Source organism: Neolamprologus brichardi, chromosome 6 (genome assembly GCF_056152115.1).
Source record: "Neolamprologus brichardi isolate AB-2024 chromosome 6, ASM5615211v1, whole genome shotgun sequence".
Classification (NCBI taxonomy): domain Eukaryota; kingdom Metazoa; phylum Chordata; class Actinopteri; order Cichliformes; family Cichlidae; genus Neolamprologus; species Neolamprologus brichardi.
In genome coordinates this window covers 1,352,248-1,369,964 of record NC_142109.1, presented here as the reverse complement: position 1 = coordinate 1,369,964, position 17,717 = coordinate 1,352,248, and the positions used below count along the sequence as shown (strand labels likewise).

Sequence of the window (17,717 nt, the reverse complement as noted above, 5' to 3'; positions counted from 1 at the left end):
CGATTGACAGGCGTTTTTAGCCAATCACAAAAGGCGCACCGTTACGTCACTTACCACCCCGTGGGCTCGCACTGCGCGGAGCTGGTTGTGGCTGCTGTCAGCTACAAGCTAAAGGCAGGATGACGACTTTTCGTGTTGACACATTTTAATGTTATTTGTTTTTAAATTAAAATGACCTCCCCGGTCTGAGCCCGACTCGGTCCCCGTCTGAAGTTGTCCGTGTTGTTCTCGGGTGTGTTTAAGGCCCTTCCGTTACTTTGACAGTGTTCAGGTGAGTAAGAGCTCAGTAAGAGCTGTGGCTGCTTTGCACGAAGCGTAAATGAACATTGAAAAGCGCTCAAACACGAAGCTGCTTCTGCCCTGTGTGCGTGTGTGTGCGCGCTAAACGTTTCACCACCGTCTTCACACCCTACAGCCAAATGGACACACAACAATCTGCAGCTGATAGCTTTAGTGAATTTTAAGCAAACGTTGCAGTTTTTTCTTTGTGGTGCAATGATACGTGCCTTTACGTTGTGCCAGCTGGAGCGGAATCTCAACATTTGACCGTTAAACAGCAGGGTAAAGGTCATGGTAAAGGTCACCATTAAAGCTTCTCTGGGAACTTAATTTACATGCAGGTGATTTCAGCAACAAACCACCGATAACTTGGATAACCAACTAAATTATTATCTGAATGGAAGAAATATAGCAAAACCTCACATTTAAAAGGGTGAATTTATTTTTTTTATTAATATTTTATTTTCAGCATAGCGTTTCTATACACACCAGTTTTCTTTAAAGCATAAATTATTTCTGTTTGCACACAATAAAATAGAATAACTTACGAGAAAAATAATTCTCAACAATATTAGCCCCTGAAAAACTGGACTAGCATGAAGTACAACATGCTTCATCTCTGTAATGCTCAAAGCAAAATTGAGTTTAAGGTGAAGGATAACTTCCAATTTACACACAGTATAAAAACTTAAGCAAGGGTTTGTCACGTGAAAAAACGTGCTAAACAAACATTTTAGACTTTTTCTGGACACCGTATAGAAAAAGCCTGACAGAGATGAAAAGTGGATGATTTCAAACATGCTGAGAAGAAAACTAGTGAGAGAAGTGGCTTCAGACTCCAGAACCACTACGAAGACAGCAATGACTGACTTCCCAGTCAGAAATTGTAGTCCTAAAGAAGGTCAATACCAGAACCTTTTACACACCAAGAAAAACTCCACTTCTGCACAAGCGATATGTTCAAGCTCAGGACAACCTGGAGAAAGATTATGCATACTGGAAGGCCATTAAACTGAAGCTCTTCTTATGTTTAGAAAAAGAAAGGTCAGGCAAAGAACACCATCCTCTCAGTGAAACATTGTTGGGAGTATTGTGAAAGGAATCATAAAGAAAGGACGTGAAGAAATTTGAAAGAAACCTCAAGTGTTCAGCAGCAAAATTAGATCTAGGTTATCGCTGTCTTTCAAAACAACAACCCATAGCGTACATCATCTCTGGTGAAGAACTACAAAGTCCAAAGTGAATATTATTGACCGACCTGCACATCCCACTGAAAGGCTGTGGCCATCAAATCCACAGAAGCTTGAGAGACTCGTCAAAGTAGAATGATGGGGTGGGAATCCTCAGGAGGTAGATATGAAGAAATGAGTGGGCGACCCCCAACTGTGGGCAACTGCAGAAGGTAAAATAGACGAATAAACAGTTTTAGGGTGGACCTACTCTGTGACTGAGGAAGTTGTTATAGGATGAGCAATCCTGACCTTGGCTTGTCAGACAGATCTACCTCAAGGCTTTAAGGACTTTGGATAGTTTTTATTTTTTAATATAAAGTTGACATTTAAAAAAAACTTAATAGGTCCAGTTTCTGTCATATATTTTGTTTACTTCTAATGCCAGTCCCGAAATCTAGAAATCAGATTTTTACTGTAATGCAGGACATAAAAAGCCAATCTGTGTTCTGTTTCTTAAAGAACTGATTAACTGGATGTTTCAGCGGCACACAGCGCTTTGTGACAAACCCCCTGGCAGCTTGTGATTGGTGTGTGGGGTTGGGGGCAGGCCTTGAATTAAGCTTGGGGTCAGAGCAGCGGCTCTGTGGGCTTCCTCTGAGCTGAGGATGAGGAGTATGTGTGTTGTTCTCTGACAGCTGCTCACTCTGCTTTTCTTTGGGACCATTTTTCACTGTGAGCTGACAAACCTGCCACCAAAAGCTGCCAGCGGCTGATCTCGCCCCCACTGTTAAAATGACTCTGACTGTAGCTGGTAAGTTTGCATCTCGGTTGACAGGATGGGCTTTCTGAGTGCAAGTCTGTTCTCTCAGACATTAGTGTTGTTAGTGTCAATAGATTTTCTGGTTTTTCCTTAAACTCCTCGTCACCAAGATTACCAGAGGGGTAAAAAAGCGACTTGAAGACTCCACCACGTCCTCAGACATCCTGAAAGTCAGACTTTAGTATTGACACAAACACTGACATAAAAGGACCTCGTACTGTTTTAAAAGTGAGCTTCTGCTGATTGGTTTGCGGTGCACTAACTACCGTGTGTAATTATTTGTTCCCAAGCTTAATGTGTGACCTAATATTTGATGTATTAAGGATAAAGTACAAGCGTTTAATTCCAGGATCACAATTCCTGTCAAACCTGAGCTTTAAAGTTTTATTTTTTTAAAGCACTTTTTAAATTTATGTAGGTGACAGAGAAATAAAAGAACAGAGAAATTAGCTAGCTACAGATTAAAATTGCTCTTTTTCTAAAATATATTTGGAAACCAGTAACAGCCTGTGTATTTAATCTTTGAGCAACACATCTACGGTTGAATTAAATGAAGACGATCCGTGCGTTTGCTTACAGATCTGACTCGGAGAGCAATGACAGAGTTTGAGGAGAAGCTCCGTCAGCAACATGAGGACTCGATGCACCGCGAGCTGGAGGCTCTGCTCACCACAACCAACAAAGCTGAAGCAGAGGTGGGAACGCCTTTGGCTCTGCTGCTCCCTGCAAACATCCCCACAAATGCTCTGAAACTCTGAAAAATCCTCTCAAACATCACAGGACAGCAGGAAACGTGGGGTTTTTCTGCATAGGATTATCTCGTGCAGCCCCAGAAAAGCTTTTTAGTAATTTAATACTATTTGTTCCCCTCTACAGTTTTGTTAATTGAGGTTTCATTTACCTAATTGTAGTTAATATGTGAGAGGAAACATGCATATGTCAAATAAGGTGACACATACCCATTACTTTTACTGAACGCAGACTATCACAGGGTCGTCGTTGGTGCGTAGGTCGTAATGACACAAAGCGCCATCAGCTTTTTTGCCATTAACTGTTTGGTTTTTACTAGTAATTTTCATTTGGTCCAATTTAGCTCTGAAGCGATGTGGTTTTTGAAGAGACAGCGTCTGATTCACTACTTTTGTTAAATTTGTCATTTTCTGTTACATTCTTGCAGTTTTTGGGGGACACACGAGGTGACAGGTGCCATGGACTCATTGATCTGTTATATATGTAGAACAAATGTTTGTACATTATTGCATTATTACAGAGAGTCCATTACGTTCATCTGAGCACGTAGATTTTGTCGGCCTGACGGGGGAACCTGAGGTGAACAACCCAGAGGTCCTGTACCTGCTTCAGTAATCGGCCTCAGACATTATGAAGATTTTAATGTGGTGTAGCTGTCGATCTGAAGGATGAACGAAGACAATGTTGCTCCTTTTCTTTTAACATAACATTAATTGATAGCTTATAAACCTGTTTTGGTGCTAATTTATGAAGCAAGCATACATGAAAGCACACTTTAGACTCTTCTAACCTATTTTCACAGATGAACTTTGTGTTTGTGTTTGAGGTCTCAAAGTTCAGGGACGCTGCGCTTGTGTGAAATGTTTTCAGTTTGTCTTTTAACGAGGTGGCTGTTCATGTTGATTATGTTTGTGTGCTGGTTTAAAGGGAAATAGCCATTTCACTTATGAAGGTTTCATCTGCTATGATCACATAAGAAGCTGAAATTCTAAAGACATGCCCTTGGTCTAATATACCACAGTATGCACTGTGAATGAAGTCCACTTTGTCCTTGTTATGCTTGTGGGACACATAATATATTATCAGGGGTGCACTTTAAGAAACCAGGGTAGACGTGTAAACCACCCTGCAGATTAGAGCTTTAATATGATCAGCTGACAAAAACAAAATGTTTGTAAATAAAATCACCTTTGTATTTTTAGTTTGAAGCTTTTATTGATGTATAGCCTGACTAACTGTTTCTAATAAAGCTTATTTTGTATTGATTTATTTAATGTAGGAAGGGCACCATGAAAGGGCAGCACGGTGGTTAGCACTGTTGCCGCACAGCAAGAAGGTCCTGAGTTCAATTCCAACATCAGGTCTTTCTGTGTGGAGTTTGCATGTTCTCCCCGTGTTTGCGTGGGTTCCCTCCGGGTACTCCGGCTTCCTCCCACCGTCCAAAGACATGCAGCTTGTGGGGATAGGTTAATTGAATAATCCAAATTGTCACTAGGTATGAATGTGAGTGTGAATGGTTGTCTGTCTCTGTGTGTTGGCCCTGCGACAGACTGGCGACCTGTCCAGGGTGTACCCCGCCTCTCGCCCTATGACAGCTGGGATAGGCTCCAGTGCCCCCCGCGACCCTGAAAAGGATAAGCGGAAGCGAATGGATGGATGGGTAGTTTGAAAGCCAGTGAAAAATCACTCTAGATAAATGCAAAATATAGACGTTAAACAGAGATTCCTAATCAGTGAGTTTTGATATTTGACTTCTTTTGTTTCAGATCTCCAGAAAAGATTTTGATGGTTTCAAGAAGCTCTTCCACAGATTCCTGCAAGTCAAAGGGCCTTCAGTGGACTGGGCCAAGATCAGCCGGCCACCGGAGGAGCTGGTGAGCACAAGATAATGTTTCTGGTAACACGGCTTGACTTTTTACATTGCAGTGCTCATATTGTCATATGTGCTTTAAATGTTCCATTAAAGCGCAAGTACGCAGTGTGATCGTTGCACACCCTCACTCTCTGCGCATCATCTACACTTTTTAGTTTAGTCGGTTACAGTTCTTTCTGTCTTGGAATAACTGCGACCACATAATTTCCTCAGGGATGAATAAATTATTCTAGAAGTAAGCTAAATAAAAGTAAGCTCGAATATAACCCATCTGAGAGCAACAGAAATATGTAAGAAAAACCTCACAGTTGGGACCTGCTAACAATCCACAGCTGCTTAATTCAATTCAATTCAATTTTATTTATATAGCGCCAAATCACAACAAAAGTCGCCTCAAGGCGCTTCATAGATACAGAGAAAAGCCCAACAATCATATGACCCCCTATGAGCAAGCACTTTGGCAACAGTGGGAAGGAAAAACTCCCTTTTAACAGGAAGAAACCTCCGGCAGAACCAGGCTCAGGGAGGGGCGGCCATCTGCTGCGACCGGTTGGGGAGAGAGAAGGAAAACAGGATAAAAGACATTGCTTAAGTTGTAAGGGAATAATTACATAATCTACAGATGAGCAAATGTATTTTTCAAAATATTTTCTAACTGCTTCAGTTTATATCTTAAAGCTGTATACATGTTATACGTATGTGCAGGAGCAGCATCCATTCTTAGATCAACTCCAACTCTTTCAAAAAACTTTCTGAAGCTTTTAAGTTAAGAATTAAACATTTTTTAAGGCTTCTAATTTTCATTGTTCAGTGTTTAATTAAATTAAGCAATGCACTTTTTTATGCCCCTAAAACGCAAACTTACTGCATAGTTCAGCTTAATCATGAATTCAATTCATGTAGAGATGTCCTGTCCCAAGAGTTTGCAGCCAGTGTGGTGATGGGCTTCATGGCTGCAAACACCGATTTCTTTCACGTGTTTATTTATCCTTCAGATGAATTATATTAAAAGTTCAAAGAAAGGTGAATTCAAAAATGAACATTTTAAAGATGAGTAATCATATTATTAGAGTACAATGTTTACTTATTAACTTGTAACTGAGTGAGGCTAGCACTTACTTACCTAACTCCAGTCTTTACGCTAAGGTCAACATGGCCTCTCCTGACACCACTGTGGGACGGGTGTCATACTTCAAAAACAAGCTACTGCAACCAGATCTGATGATAGTGAACGCTCAGGCCAAAGCCAACTATTTGTCAGCATGGTGACATTTCAGACACGTGTTCAGTTCCTGCCTACGGCGTTCCCAAAAATATCAGCCAAGTGAAGGTTAGGACTAAGATTAGCCTGACTGCTGGAGCGTTGCAGAGTGTCGTTGTAGGACAGTGAGAGTGGGGAAACACTGGCGTTTGTCTGAACACTGCTGAGCACCCACACATCTTCCACTCGCACTCCCCTTCTGACCTTAATCACCCTCAAAACACCGCTGTCCTCATGAGGGTAGTTCAGGGAAAATGAGACACTGTATTCTAAGTTTACTGGTGCAAGACAACACTCGCCTTTATATGTACAGCATCGACGTCGTGGGATTTCCATACCTTGCTGATTGAGCATGCATCAATAATAATAATAATGGATTGGATTTATATAGCGCTTTTCAAGGCACCCAAAGCGCTTTACACTCACTCTCACATTCACACACTGGTGGAAGCAGCTACAGTTGTAGCCACAGCTGCCCTGGGGCAGACTGACAGAAGCGAGGCTGCCATATCGCACCATCGGCCCCTCTGACCAACACCAGTAGGTGGTAGGTGAAGTGTCTTGCCCAAGGACACAACGACCAGGACAGAGAGCCCGGGGATCGAACCGGCGACCTTCCAGTTACAGATGCGCTTCCCAACCCCCTTAAATCCTTTATTTACACAGTTTTTGACGTTTTCCCTGAAACGATCCTCACATTTTCATGTGTCAGTTTATTTCATAAAGAGAGTCTCTGAATGTCTTCGACTGGATATTTTCCAGAGTTGAAACAAACACTAACATATTTACAGTCATGACGAGCTGTGGATATCTCAAAGGAATATTACAGGAATAATGGATATAATTCGAGCTGTCCACTTGTTTTCTCACGTTTTGGCCTCCTGCAGCTCAACAGGCAGAGCAGGTTCTCTATTAATCAGAAGGTTTGTTGCTGCGGCTGCTGCAGTCTGCATGCCAAATATCCTTGAGCAAGACACTAAACCCAATTTGCTCTCCAATACAACCACAAACATGTGAGGAAAGACTTTACTGAGGTCACAGAGCAAAGGTCATAGATTCCTCTATAACTGATCACCTGCAGCTGACCGTCTTTGGTCGGCCTCCGAGCTCACACCATTCCAGTAGATCTTTAAAAACCTCAGAACGTCACAAAGCATGAAGAGAAAAGCAATACAAGATGTCCCAGTGTTTGTTCCAGTGTGACTTGTTGTATATTTAACAGTTGCTCTGTTGTTGGATAGCTGCTTATAGAAGCACGCGCAGAAATACAGCTGTGATATGGTGTGTAGTGTGACCATAAATACATGTGTCCTTTCTGTGTGTCACACTGTGTCATGACTGCACTTCCAAAAGTAACTCTGTTCATTCCAGTTACGGGAGGTTATCTGTTTTGGAAAAAGTTACTGTTTAATAATGGAACCACAAATATCCAAGTAAAACCTTAAAATAGAAAACTGCTCCTGCCCATAACTGTAGACCACAGTTTCACTCAGTATAGATGTAGCAGGCTTTATTCGGCAAGCTAAAACAACACCACTCATTCCAAATTAATCATCACAGGAGAAGAGATTCATTAAAAGGACCCAAATTGGTTTCCCTACACATTTTTTTATTTAATTCTTACTAGAAATGATATAAATGTACATATATACACATTTAGTTTACTTGTCCATGTTCCCATTTCGACTTACTGATACCCAGCTACACATATATTTGTATCTGGGTATGCATGTTTGTCTGAATATAAAAAGGGTTCAAGTAAAGGTAATGGTCTTACTGTAGACATTTGTACCACAGAAACATCTCTCTATAAAGAATAATAATGGATTGGATTTATATAGCGCTTTTCAAGGCACCCAAAGCGCTTTACAATGCTACTATTCATTCACTCTCGCATTCACACACTGGTGGAGGCAGCTACAGTTGTAGCCACAGCTGCCCTGGGGCAGACTGACAGAAGCGAGGCTGCCATGTTGCGCCATCGGCCCCTCTGGCCAACACCAGTAGGTGGTAGGGTAAAGTGTCTTGCCCAAAGACACAACGACCAGGACAGAGAGCCCGGGATCGAACCGGCGACCTTCCGGTTACAGATACACTTCCCAACCCCCTTATTATCTGTAATGGATATATATGCTGTTACAAACATGGTCAATGTTTCAAATAATGAGGTAATACCTGTGAGCTAAAAGTTCAAGCTCCTATCACAGTTTCAAACAGTCTTTTATTCCTCTTGGTTCTGTGTAATATCTGCAAGCAGATATTCCTGATATGGATTTGACATATTGGGGAAACTAGTGAAAATTGTGTCCCCAAAGTTGATCTTGGTCGAAGCAGGAAAAATGGGCAAGCGTGAGGATTTGAGAAAGTTTAAAGAGGCAAATTGTGATAGCTGCACAACGAGGTCAACATATCTCCCAGTGGTCAGCAGTGGTCAGCAGTGTTGGTCAAGTTACTTTAAAATAGTAAGTAGTTACTGATTACTTCTCCAAGAAAGGAATCCTGTTACTTTACTGATTACTTATTTTCAAAAGTAATTAATTACTTTATTGCTTAGTTACTTTTTAAAAACATGATACAGAACCTGAATATGTAATAAAGCAACAGACCTTTTTCTGCATAATCAATCATATAAAATTGAATCAAATGAAAAAGTTTTTTTAAAACATTTTTTAGGTTCAATCTTTCAACTTTATGCATCAAGCAAAAATTAAATTATATGCAACAGTGTTTGACTTGAAGACATTTGTTTAACATTTAAACCTATTTTCTTCATATTCCAGCACATAAAATAAAATAAAATCATGTTTGTGTTCACACTCACTCTTTCAAATAGATGTAAGTAAAACACAGCAAAAAATAAATTAAATCAAAAACTCATCGGCACTGAGTCCTGTCGCTCTTAAATCTATTTTCACCAGTTTAGCAGGAGTGGGGCGGGTGGAGGTCTGCCCGGTGCTGCAGTGGCCGTGTCAGCGGGGGATCCGGGGGTTTCTCTGTGAATTTCACATTCCCATGGCAGCGTGCTCGCTGCTCGCTCAATTTGAACTTTAATTTTTGTAGAAAGAAGTTTTCTTCCCTCACAGAGTGAACAGCGGACGCTAATGTTTTTGTTGCTCAAAGTAATGTGAGTACTTCCGAGCTTTAAACGCTGCACGATCGTACTCTCTCATATTATAATATATTACTCATATTGTCCATTGTTGATCTGCACACGTCTGTTGCCACGGACGTCACACGCTCGTACATCATTGTCATGAGACACTCTCACAAACAAAATCACGGTGCAGTAACGCAGCGTGCATACGGGAAAGTACAGTAATCGAGTTACTTTTTGCAATAGTAATCCCTTCCTTTAGTCGTTACTTGAAAAGTAATCAGATTACAGTAATGCACTACTTTTCATGCGTTACTCCTCATTTCTGGTGGTGACATAGCAGCTTTGTAATGAACAAACAAATCGAGCACTGATGGGTTTCACTGTAACTTGCAGAGCTGTTAGCTGTGTTGAGTCGGGCTGTCGGTGCTTATCAGACTAAAGCCTGGTTGTGTTGTTGCAGAACATGTAAAACAAACTGAACTGTTTGTTCAATCTCACCTTGAACTTAACTTGAGCCTCTTCACTGTTTTGTTTTACAGTATTAAAAAAAAAACTCCTATCTTACTCATTTGTGTCTCTTGCTCAGATCCAGCCCTATGACAAGATCAAGGCGAGGGGACTACCCGACAACATCGCTGTCAGTCTCAACAAACTTGCTGTGGTCAAACTGAATGGCGGTCTAGGAACCAGCATGGGCTGCAAGGGCCCAAAGAGTCTGATCAGTGTCCGCAATGAGAACACCTTCTTGGACTTGACAGTGAAACAAATTGAGGTAAGAATGCAGAAAAACGCTGCACATCTTAACCTCTGATGATCAGGATGAGTCCAGGGTCATGTTTTTGCCACTGCTGAACTACCTTGACACAATTGTTGTTTTAACACGATGCTATATGATTGTGTGTTTTCAGCATCTAAACAAAACCTTTAATGCTGACGTGCCGCTTGTACTCATGAACTCCTTCAACACCGACGAGGATACAAAGAAGATCCTGCAGAAATACAAACACCACCAAGTCAAAATCCACACTTTCAATCAGAGCAGGTGCAGTGCGCACACACACACACATACGGAGAGTCTGTGAACAAAATCTGTTAAGTTTTAAATAAGTGTAAAAAGCCAGAGGTGATTAAAGAAATGGTTCATTATTTTTTATTGGATGGAAACAGAGACAGATGGAAGTTAAATATGTCATTGTTAAAGTGGTAAGCAGTAAAACTATAACAAGTCCATTAAAAGGAAATCTGGAGCGTTAGCAGTGGACAAATAATCTTTGGTGCATCCTTAAAGAAAAAAAACCTGGAAGGAAGACATCCATTCAGAACATCCAGACACGTAAAGACAAGATCACATCAGACCTGATGTTATTATTCAGGTCTGCACTGAAAAGAAAACTTCGTGAGAGCAAACACAGAGGACTCATCAAAAAGTACAATCCAGTGATTTGACTCCAGAGCGAAACAGTCAGATTAGGCTTTAGGACAACGGCGATAAGAAAAAATAAGAAAAGCAAGTTTTTAGAAGACTTGAAATGTCTCTTGATGTGAAGCACACTACATGAAGAGCAGGCATGTATGCATCAGCATTCACTACTCATGTTTATGATGATGTTAAAAAACATTTCCAGATTCAAGATTCTGAAGATATATCGAGCTGTGCTGTCTTCTCTGATTTGAAGTACAAAAGTACACAAAATATAGAAAAATATCATTTATAAGTCAGTGATTTGAGCATTAAACATGTGTGCACACAGATTTGTGTATAAAAACTGTAAATCAGGGCCATCGTTTACATCTGCTGTCCAAAAATAAAATCGTCAAAGTTGCTTTGAGGGTAAATTTGTTTTGTCCACCATCTGATTTTCCTTCACTTCTCTTGGAATAGAGAGCTCTCCAGTTCTTTATAGTCTAAATGAGCGACTCTTTATTTTCTTAATAGGTATCCGAGGATCAACAAGGAGTCCCTCCTGCCGATTGCTAAGAGCATGGGCACCAGTGGTGAAAATGCTGAGGCCTGGTACCCACCAGGACACGGAGACATCTATGCCAGCTTCCAGAACTCCGGGCTCCTGGACAAACTCATTGCTGAGGGGAAAGAGTACATCTTTGTTTCCAACATCGACAACCTGGGAGCCACCGTCGACCTGTTCGTCCTCAACCATCTGATGAGCCAGCCGGCCGACAAACGCTGCGAGTTCATCATGGAGGTCACAGACAAGACCAGAGCCGACGTCAAGGTATGTTTAGCGTCTCCCTCACGGCGATCTGGTCCCGGCTGAAGAAAGTGTGGCTCGGCTTGTGCAGCCTGTTTCCCTTCTGTCCAGGGTGGTACTCTGATCCAGTATGAGGATCGTCTGAGGCTGCTGGAGATCGCACAGGTCCCCAAGGCCCATGTTGACGAATTTAAGTCTGTTACCAAGTTCAAGATCTTCAACACTAACAATTTGTGGATCTCTCTGCCTGCCATCAAGAGGTTGCAAGAGAAGAACTCCATGGACCTGGAGATCATCGTCAATCCAAAGGTAATCCTGCGGAAATCTTTTTGTTTAACATTTTGCTGTTTGACTTGTTTGTAGGAGTGAGGCTGTTTAAGAAGCACAGGAGCTGCCACTGCAAAAACATTACCACTAACCTCAGCCGAGGGATCCAGGGTGCCTGACACGAGTGACACTGTGATTCCCTTTTCATGGATAACTTAAAAAAACACCTGCCTCATGATTAGGGATGGGTATTGATAAGATTTTCACGATTCCGATTCTGTTTAATGATTCGATTCTTTATCGATTCTTTTTAAAAAGGAGAACACTAAGGTCGATTAGCTTAGAGCTTTGTTTTATATCTTCTCTTTGAACAAGATAGAAATTTAGGAGTAACATGGCCTTACAAACCCAACAGTGAGATCTTAAGAGATCCAGCCTACGGCTCTTCAATGGGGTGTCACAGGGTCCCCAGGAAAAAACTGTAAATGTAAAATAATAAAATAAATATTCTTTTGTAGCAATAACAAAGTATAACATAAATTATTCTGGAGCAATTACACAAGAATATCCAGTAATGTCCCTGCCTACAATTAAACACATTCACTTACCGATAATCGGGGGCATCTGCTGTGGCAAATGGGTGCAAACCTTTTACCACAAACTGAGTCACTGCTCGGTGACATTCGTCTATCCTGCCTGAAAGGAGACGCTACCGGTAGACTGCAGCGAGAACTGCCAGCGAGCGCCAGCCAGACTCTGTCTCTCATCATGGTCACCTAAACGCACAGTAATGGCAGGTTTTGTAATAAGGCAGGTCGCGCTAACATAATATGCAGTGTTAGTTGATTATTTACCTGCCGCATTAACGGGAGAGGACGTGCAAACGTTACCGCTGCTGCTGGGTTGAGATTCACGAGTCCGGAGCGGAATTAAAAACACGACTTTCATTTAAGGTCATCGCGTGTTTTGTGAGCAAATGCTTTTTCATATTCGTAGTGTTTCCTCCCTTAAATGAAATATCTACTTTGCAAGTATTGCAAGTTGCCCTGTTGTCATCCGTTCTCGTAAAGTATGACCAAACTTTTGAGCGTTTGAGCCGCTTGGGCGCCGTGTTTCCTGCCAGGTAAATGACGCTCCGCAACGTGGTGACGTCATTCGGGGCGACTGGAATCGATAAGGGAATCGTTTGCAAAAATGGCAAACAGTTCCAAGGAATTGAAACAGTGGGAACCGGTTCTCAACAAGAACCGTTTTTGGATACCCATCCCTACTCATGACTAAGCAACAATTCTCAGATCCTTCTTAAATACGACCATCCTACAAAGAGGTGCCACTTGGTGTCGGGAGGAAAAAGAGTTGGATGTCAAACTCAGAACTGCATGTAGATCATATACGTTATCAGAAAACTGATATTTAAGAATCAAAGTAGCACAAAATACTAAAGGAATGTACCTTTAAAAACCTCGTAATCACAGTCTTGAGCTTTTGTGTTCTCTGGTGTTGTGATATGAAGCGATATTTTAAAGGTACTTCAAGTAATGAGGCTCTGAAAAGTTTTGGGGGCCGTATTAAAATGTTTTGGGTCTTTTACTTTTTCTTTTTAACCCTGCTTCCATTTTCTCAAGAGGCTTTATCTTTTCTCAGACGAATACTGTCAATATGTTGTCTAAGGCAGCGGTCTCCAACCTTTTTTGTGCCACGGACCGGTTTATGCCCGACAATATTTTCATGGACCGGCCTTTAAGGTGTCGCGGATAAATACAACAAAATAAAACTAGTACCGGTACCGAAAAAAAGAAAATTTATTCATAACACACGTGAAAAGACCCAGGAAAACCGAGTTAATGATCAAAACGATAACAAAATAACGCTGAAAACCGATAAAAACCCTGAAAACTATACATTTCACACCTGAACCTCAACTCTCACGGCCCGGTACCAAACGACTCACGGACCGGTCCGAGGCCCGGGGGTTGGGGACCGCTGGCTTAGGATACAAATTGATATTATCATACATCCCAGGCCTTATCTTACACAGTAGATATTTTTGACATTAGCTCACAGCAGTTTTTTCTGCACATTTTGTCAATAGATTTGGTTTATTCTGAAAGCTATTTTTGAACTCAGGTCAAAGTCCTGAGTTCAAAAAATTTGTTCATTCGACTCCTTATCGTCCACTCATCTTAGTGGGGTACTAAGTGTATTAGTATCACACTAAGATGAGTGGACAATAAGGAGTGGAGTGACCATATTTGATGATGAGCCTGTTGGAGCTGTTTTTCCTCCTGTTGACTGAAGCGCTCCATCTCTCTGTAGACCCTGGATGGTGGGCTGAACGTCATCCAGCTAGAGACAGCTGTGGGTGCTGCCATCAAAAGCTTTAACAATGCCATGGGTGTGAACGTACCCCGTAGCCGCTTCCTGCCCGTGAAGACGTCATCTGACCTGCTGCTGGTGATGTCCAATCTGTACACCCTGGACGCCGGCTCTCTCACCATGAGCAAGAAGAGAGAGTTCCCGACCACGCCTCATGTCAAACTGGGCAGCTCCTTCACAAAGGTCAGCTGCCACGAAAAGCATCATCTCTGCTCTCAGCCCAAGCCTCTCTCAGCTTCTGTACTTTATCATTGGGTGCAATAAGGAATTGACAGGTTTAATCACTTTATATTTAAATCTAACTACAAGTTAAGAAAAAAAAATCAATTCTCAGGAAATGGAAAGATAATGTTTTCAGCTACAACATCACGATGTGCCAGACCTGCTTGCTGCTCAGCGTAGTGAGAAAGCAGGAGCATGTTGCAATTCTCCAAACATTTCAGTTTAAATGAAGTTTTATTTAAATAGTGCCGAGTCTGAACAGTCATCTGAAGGTGTTTTATGTTATAATGTTAGAGAGCCTAAATAATAAAATCAGTGTTTGGTTGGTTTTTGTTTTTTGCTCCACAGGTTCAGGAGTTTCTGGCAAGGTTTGAAAACATCCCTGACATGTTGGAGCTGGATCACCTCACTGTGTCTGGAGATGTCACCTTCGGGAAGAACGTCTCTCTCAAAGTAAGCAACAGCTCCAATAACTGAGGCACAGCTGAACAGCGCCACCTATAGGCTTAAACCAAATACTTCTACAGAGCATTGTTTCAGCTCTCTGAATTGAATTGACCCTGTGCACGAGAAAATGCTAACTTCCTGGTTTGAGACCGGATGTGGGGTTGTACATTTCCAGTAGCTTTACTTTGCGGTCAATCGCTACTGCGAAGATATACTCCAAGATCATGTCCAAAACTCGAAAACGGAAAGATTGCGTTAAGTTACAAAAAGCAGAAGGTGGGAACACTCACCGCTGCTGTGTCATAAAAAATCTAATGATCAACTTTGATGTTTAAAGAGTTTAGATCGATCAGTTGTTTACATCACTCAACACAAGCAGAACTGCAGCAGAAGACACATCGTCCACATTCAGAAGTATCTCTGTATAGTGGTCTTATGATTTAAACAGGCAAATGTTCAGCATTCAAACAACAACAATAGTCAAACTAGATGTTTCCCCGTTACGTCGATATCAGCTAGTCAAGTACACACCTACACAGCATGTCAACAAACCGTGAAAAAAGCCACACAAAAATGAATGATTGCTGGTAACGGTTTCTATACATTAGTATTTACGAAGGGTATGTTGTGACTTACCTTCAAAATTACAGTGGTCCCTCGCTATAACGCGGTTCACCTTTCACCTCGCTGTTTCGCGGATTTTTTTAGTGCAAGTTTGCATGCTTATTTTTTACGTCACATTGTGTCCTGCGTCCTGATCGCTGCAGACGATCTCCTCCGTGACGTCTCTCCTGTACAGTACAGAATCACTGCATCGATCGCTAGCAGTGTGACTCTGAAGTGCAGTGCTGTATGTCCACGATGTCCACGAAACGTTTTGCACCGTCAAAAAATAAAATTGGCTGCTTGATTTCACCTATCGCTGGTTATTTTTAGAACATAACACCCGCGAAAAACGAGGGACAGCTGAGAAATATAACATTTGAATCCCTTTTCTCTTTTGCTCTGAGGCGCAGGGAAAAAATATTGACAAGTCGATGAACATCATTTACAGATATATTGGGTAAATGCCCGAGACATCTATAGAAATGTAAATCGCCGCTTGATTCATTCATTTGCTTAACTTGTTTTGGACCGTAAACAAGGCGCGAATAGGACACCGGAAAAAAAGCTCCCCACAGGAGTTTCCGCACCGGAAGTAGCATATGCTAACGTGCACATAGTCTATTAATGTCGAGCCTTATTCGGGCCTACAGCACTGTTCCAGAAATTAGAAAGGAATTCCACCTTAACTGGACTTTGTGAGATATTTAGGAATATATTTGCCAAAAGAAATGTCCTTGGATATAATTTACAGTATAAAATGTAAATCTTTCCTTGATACCTCTGATTATTCCAGCCACTCCCAAGAGAAATTCCATTGCAACTATTTTCTGATTTGAATGAGATCATTTCAAGATGTGTTTTGCAGGGAAAGAAACTCAGAGTTTAATTTTAAAACACTGCGACTCTCCAAGGAAATGAGGGGAAAACGGCCCCACCGGATTTTGAGGATTATTACTATGCAGATCAGATTAAACATTTCATTTATGTCCCATGTTAGACATAACAACGAGCAGCTCCTTCACTTCTAACTTGACTAACCATTGTGAACAGATTGATTGAAGTTTAGAGCAAATAGGTAGCGCATGTTGCACGTTTAGTTCACCTTTTAACATGTTTGCTCAAAGAAAGACCAGCTTAAAGATTTTTAGCCAGACTCAACAATTTTCATGGAGCTTATCCCAGCTGCCGCAGGGCGGGAGGCGGGATACACCCTGGACAGGTCACCAGCCTATAATTTTTAACAATAACCTTTGATTTCGAACAGAGGTCGCAGGAATACGTGACATTTCTGTCAGTTTTTCACTCGTTAATCTTTTTATTCATCAGGGTACCGTCATCATCATAGCTAATCACGGTGACCGGATAGATATTCCTGCTGGAGCCATGCTGGAGAACAAGATTGTTTCAGGAAATCTGCGGATCCTTGACCACTGAGGCCTTCTGGGAAAATGCTCGACGCCATTTGGATCTTAAAGATGACTTTTAAGAGATTCTGTTCTTCTGATGAACAGCAGGGTTGTTACAGCTTTTGTTTTAAACAGTTGTGTCAGTGTAAAGTCAGCCTGAAAAGGTCAGAGGTCAAATTCATCGTGCCTCCAAATTTCTCCAGCACTGTGAAGAAGAAATTTGCTGTTACTGCAAGACAATCACTGTGAAGTCTGGCTCACTGTGGTCATCTTTTTCTTGTGTCAATAAAAAGTGCAGTACGGGTCAGCAGAGCTTCCTGTGTTTTGTGGAAACGTCGGACTCTTTATTTATTTTATGTTTTTTTGTATACAAGGTGAGATCAGAAAGTTCTGTGAACAGGCCCAGAAAAATGAAAATGAAGGCTGATCTCACAGCACCTCTGTGCTATTCTTCTAATCACTGCTGTATCCCTTCACTCCTGCATCAATGTGCTGGGTTTGCTCAAAAACATACAAAGTCATTTGGATCTTATAGGTAGATCGGAGCATTAAGAGCTGTAACCCCATTCACATATAAAGTGATTGAACCTGTCAATTCCTTTTTGCACCCAACGATAAAAGATCAGTGAAAAATGATGCTCCTGGTCTTGCTCGTCACCTGACACTCGGCCTTTGGAGACTTAAAACCTGTTTGATCTTAGTTGCAGACTCAGATTGGATCACTACTGATGATCCTCCACACAAAACTCACAAATGATCATTTCATCACAGAGCACACAGGGTTAAATGGTCAGAAGAGAGATTCATATAAACTAGAATTCAGGTTTTTATACCCAAATCAAAAAGTAACTAGAATAAATAATAAAGTGCTTTTTTTTGTCTACATCTTTGTCCTGCACATAACTAGTGATTTTGGTCATTATTTATACTG

The 17,717-nt window shown here is 41.4% G+C and overlaps 1 protein-coding gene across 2 annotated transcripts; it reads left to right on the top strand.

Annotated features, from left to right (window-relative positions):
- Nucleotides 1-58: 58 nt before the first annotated feature.
- LOC102780743 (UTP--glucose-1-phosphate uridylyltransferase-like) lies at nt 59-17,093 on the top strand. Of its 2 annotated transcripts, none has more exons than XM_087841424.1 (10): nt 59-271; nt 2,851-2,966; nt 4,788-4,895; nt 9,839-10,024; nt 10,161-10,294; nt 11,189-11,486; nt 11,574-11,771; nt 14,046-14,288; nt 14,676-14,780; nt 16,707-17,093. In XM_087841424.1, exons 2-10 carry the CDS (start codon nt 2,868-2,870, stop codon nt 16,812-16,814), a joined length of 1,479 nt encoding a protein of 492 aa, XP_087697550.1. In that variant the 5' UTR covers nt 59-271; nt 2,851-2,867; the 3' UTR covers nt 16,815-17,093. The 2 variants fall into 2 exon arrangements, with proteins under 2 accessions (XP_087697550.1, XP_087697549.1); XM_087841423.1 differs by lacking the exon at nt 59-271 and adding an exon at nt 2,087-2,262.
- The last annotated feature ends 624 nt before the right edge of the window (nt 17,094-17,717 follow it).

What these genes read in the sequence shown, in the direction of transcription:
- LOC102780743 (XM_087841423.1), top strand. An exon ending in CCAACAAAGCTGAAGCAGAG is followed by an intron (nt 2,967 to 4,787) that starts GTGGGAACGCCT and finishes CTTTTGTTTCAG; the next exon opens with ATCTCCAGAAAAGATTTTGA. An exon ending in GGAAGAACGTCTCTCTCAAA is followed by an intron (nt 14,781 to 16,706) that starts GTAAGCAACAGC and finishes TTTATTCATCAG; the next exon opens with GGTACCGTCATCATCATAGC.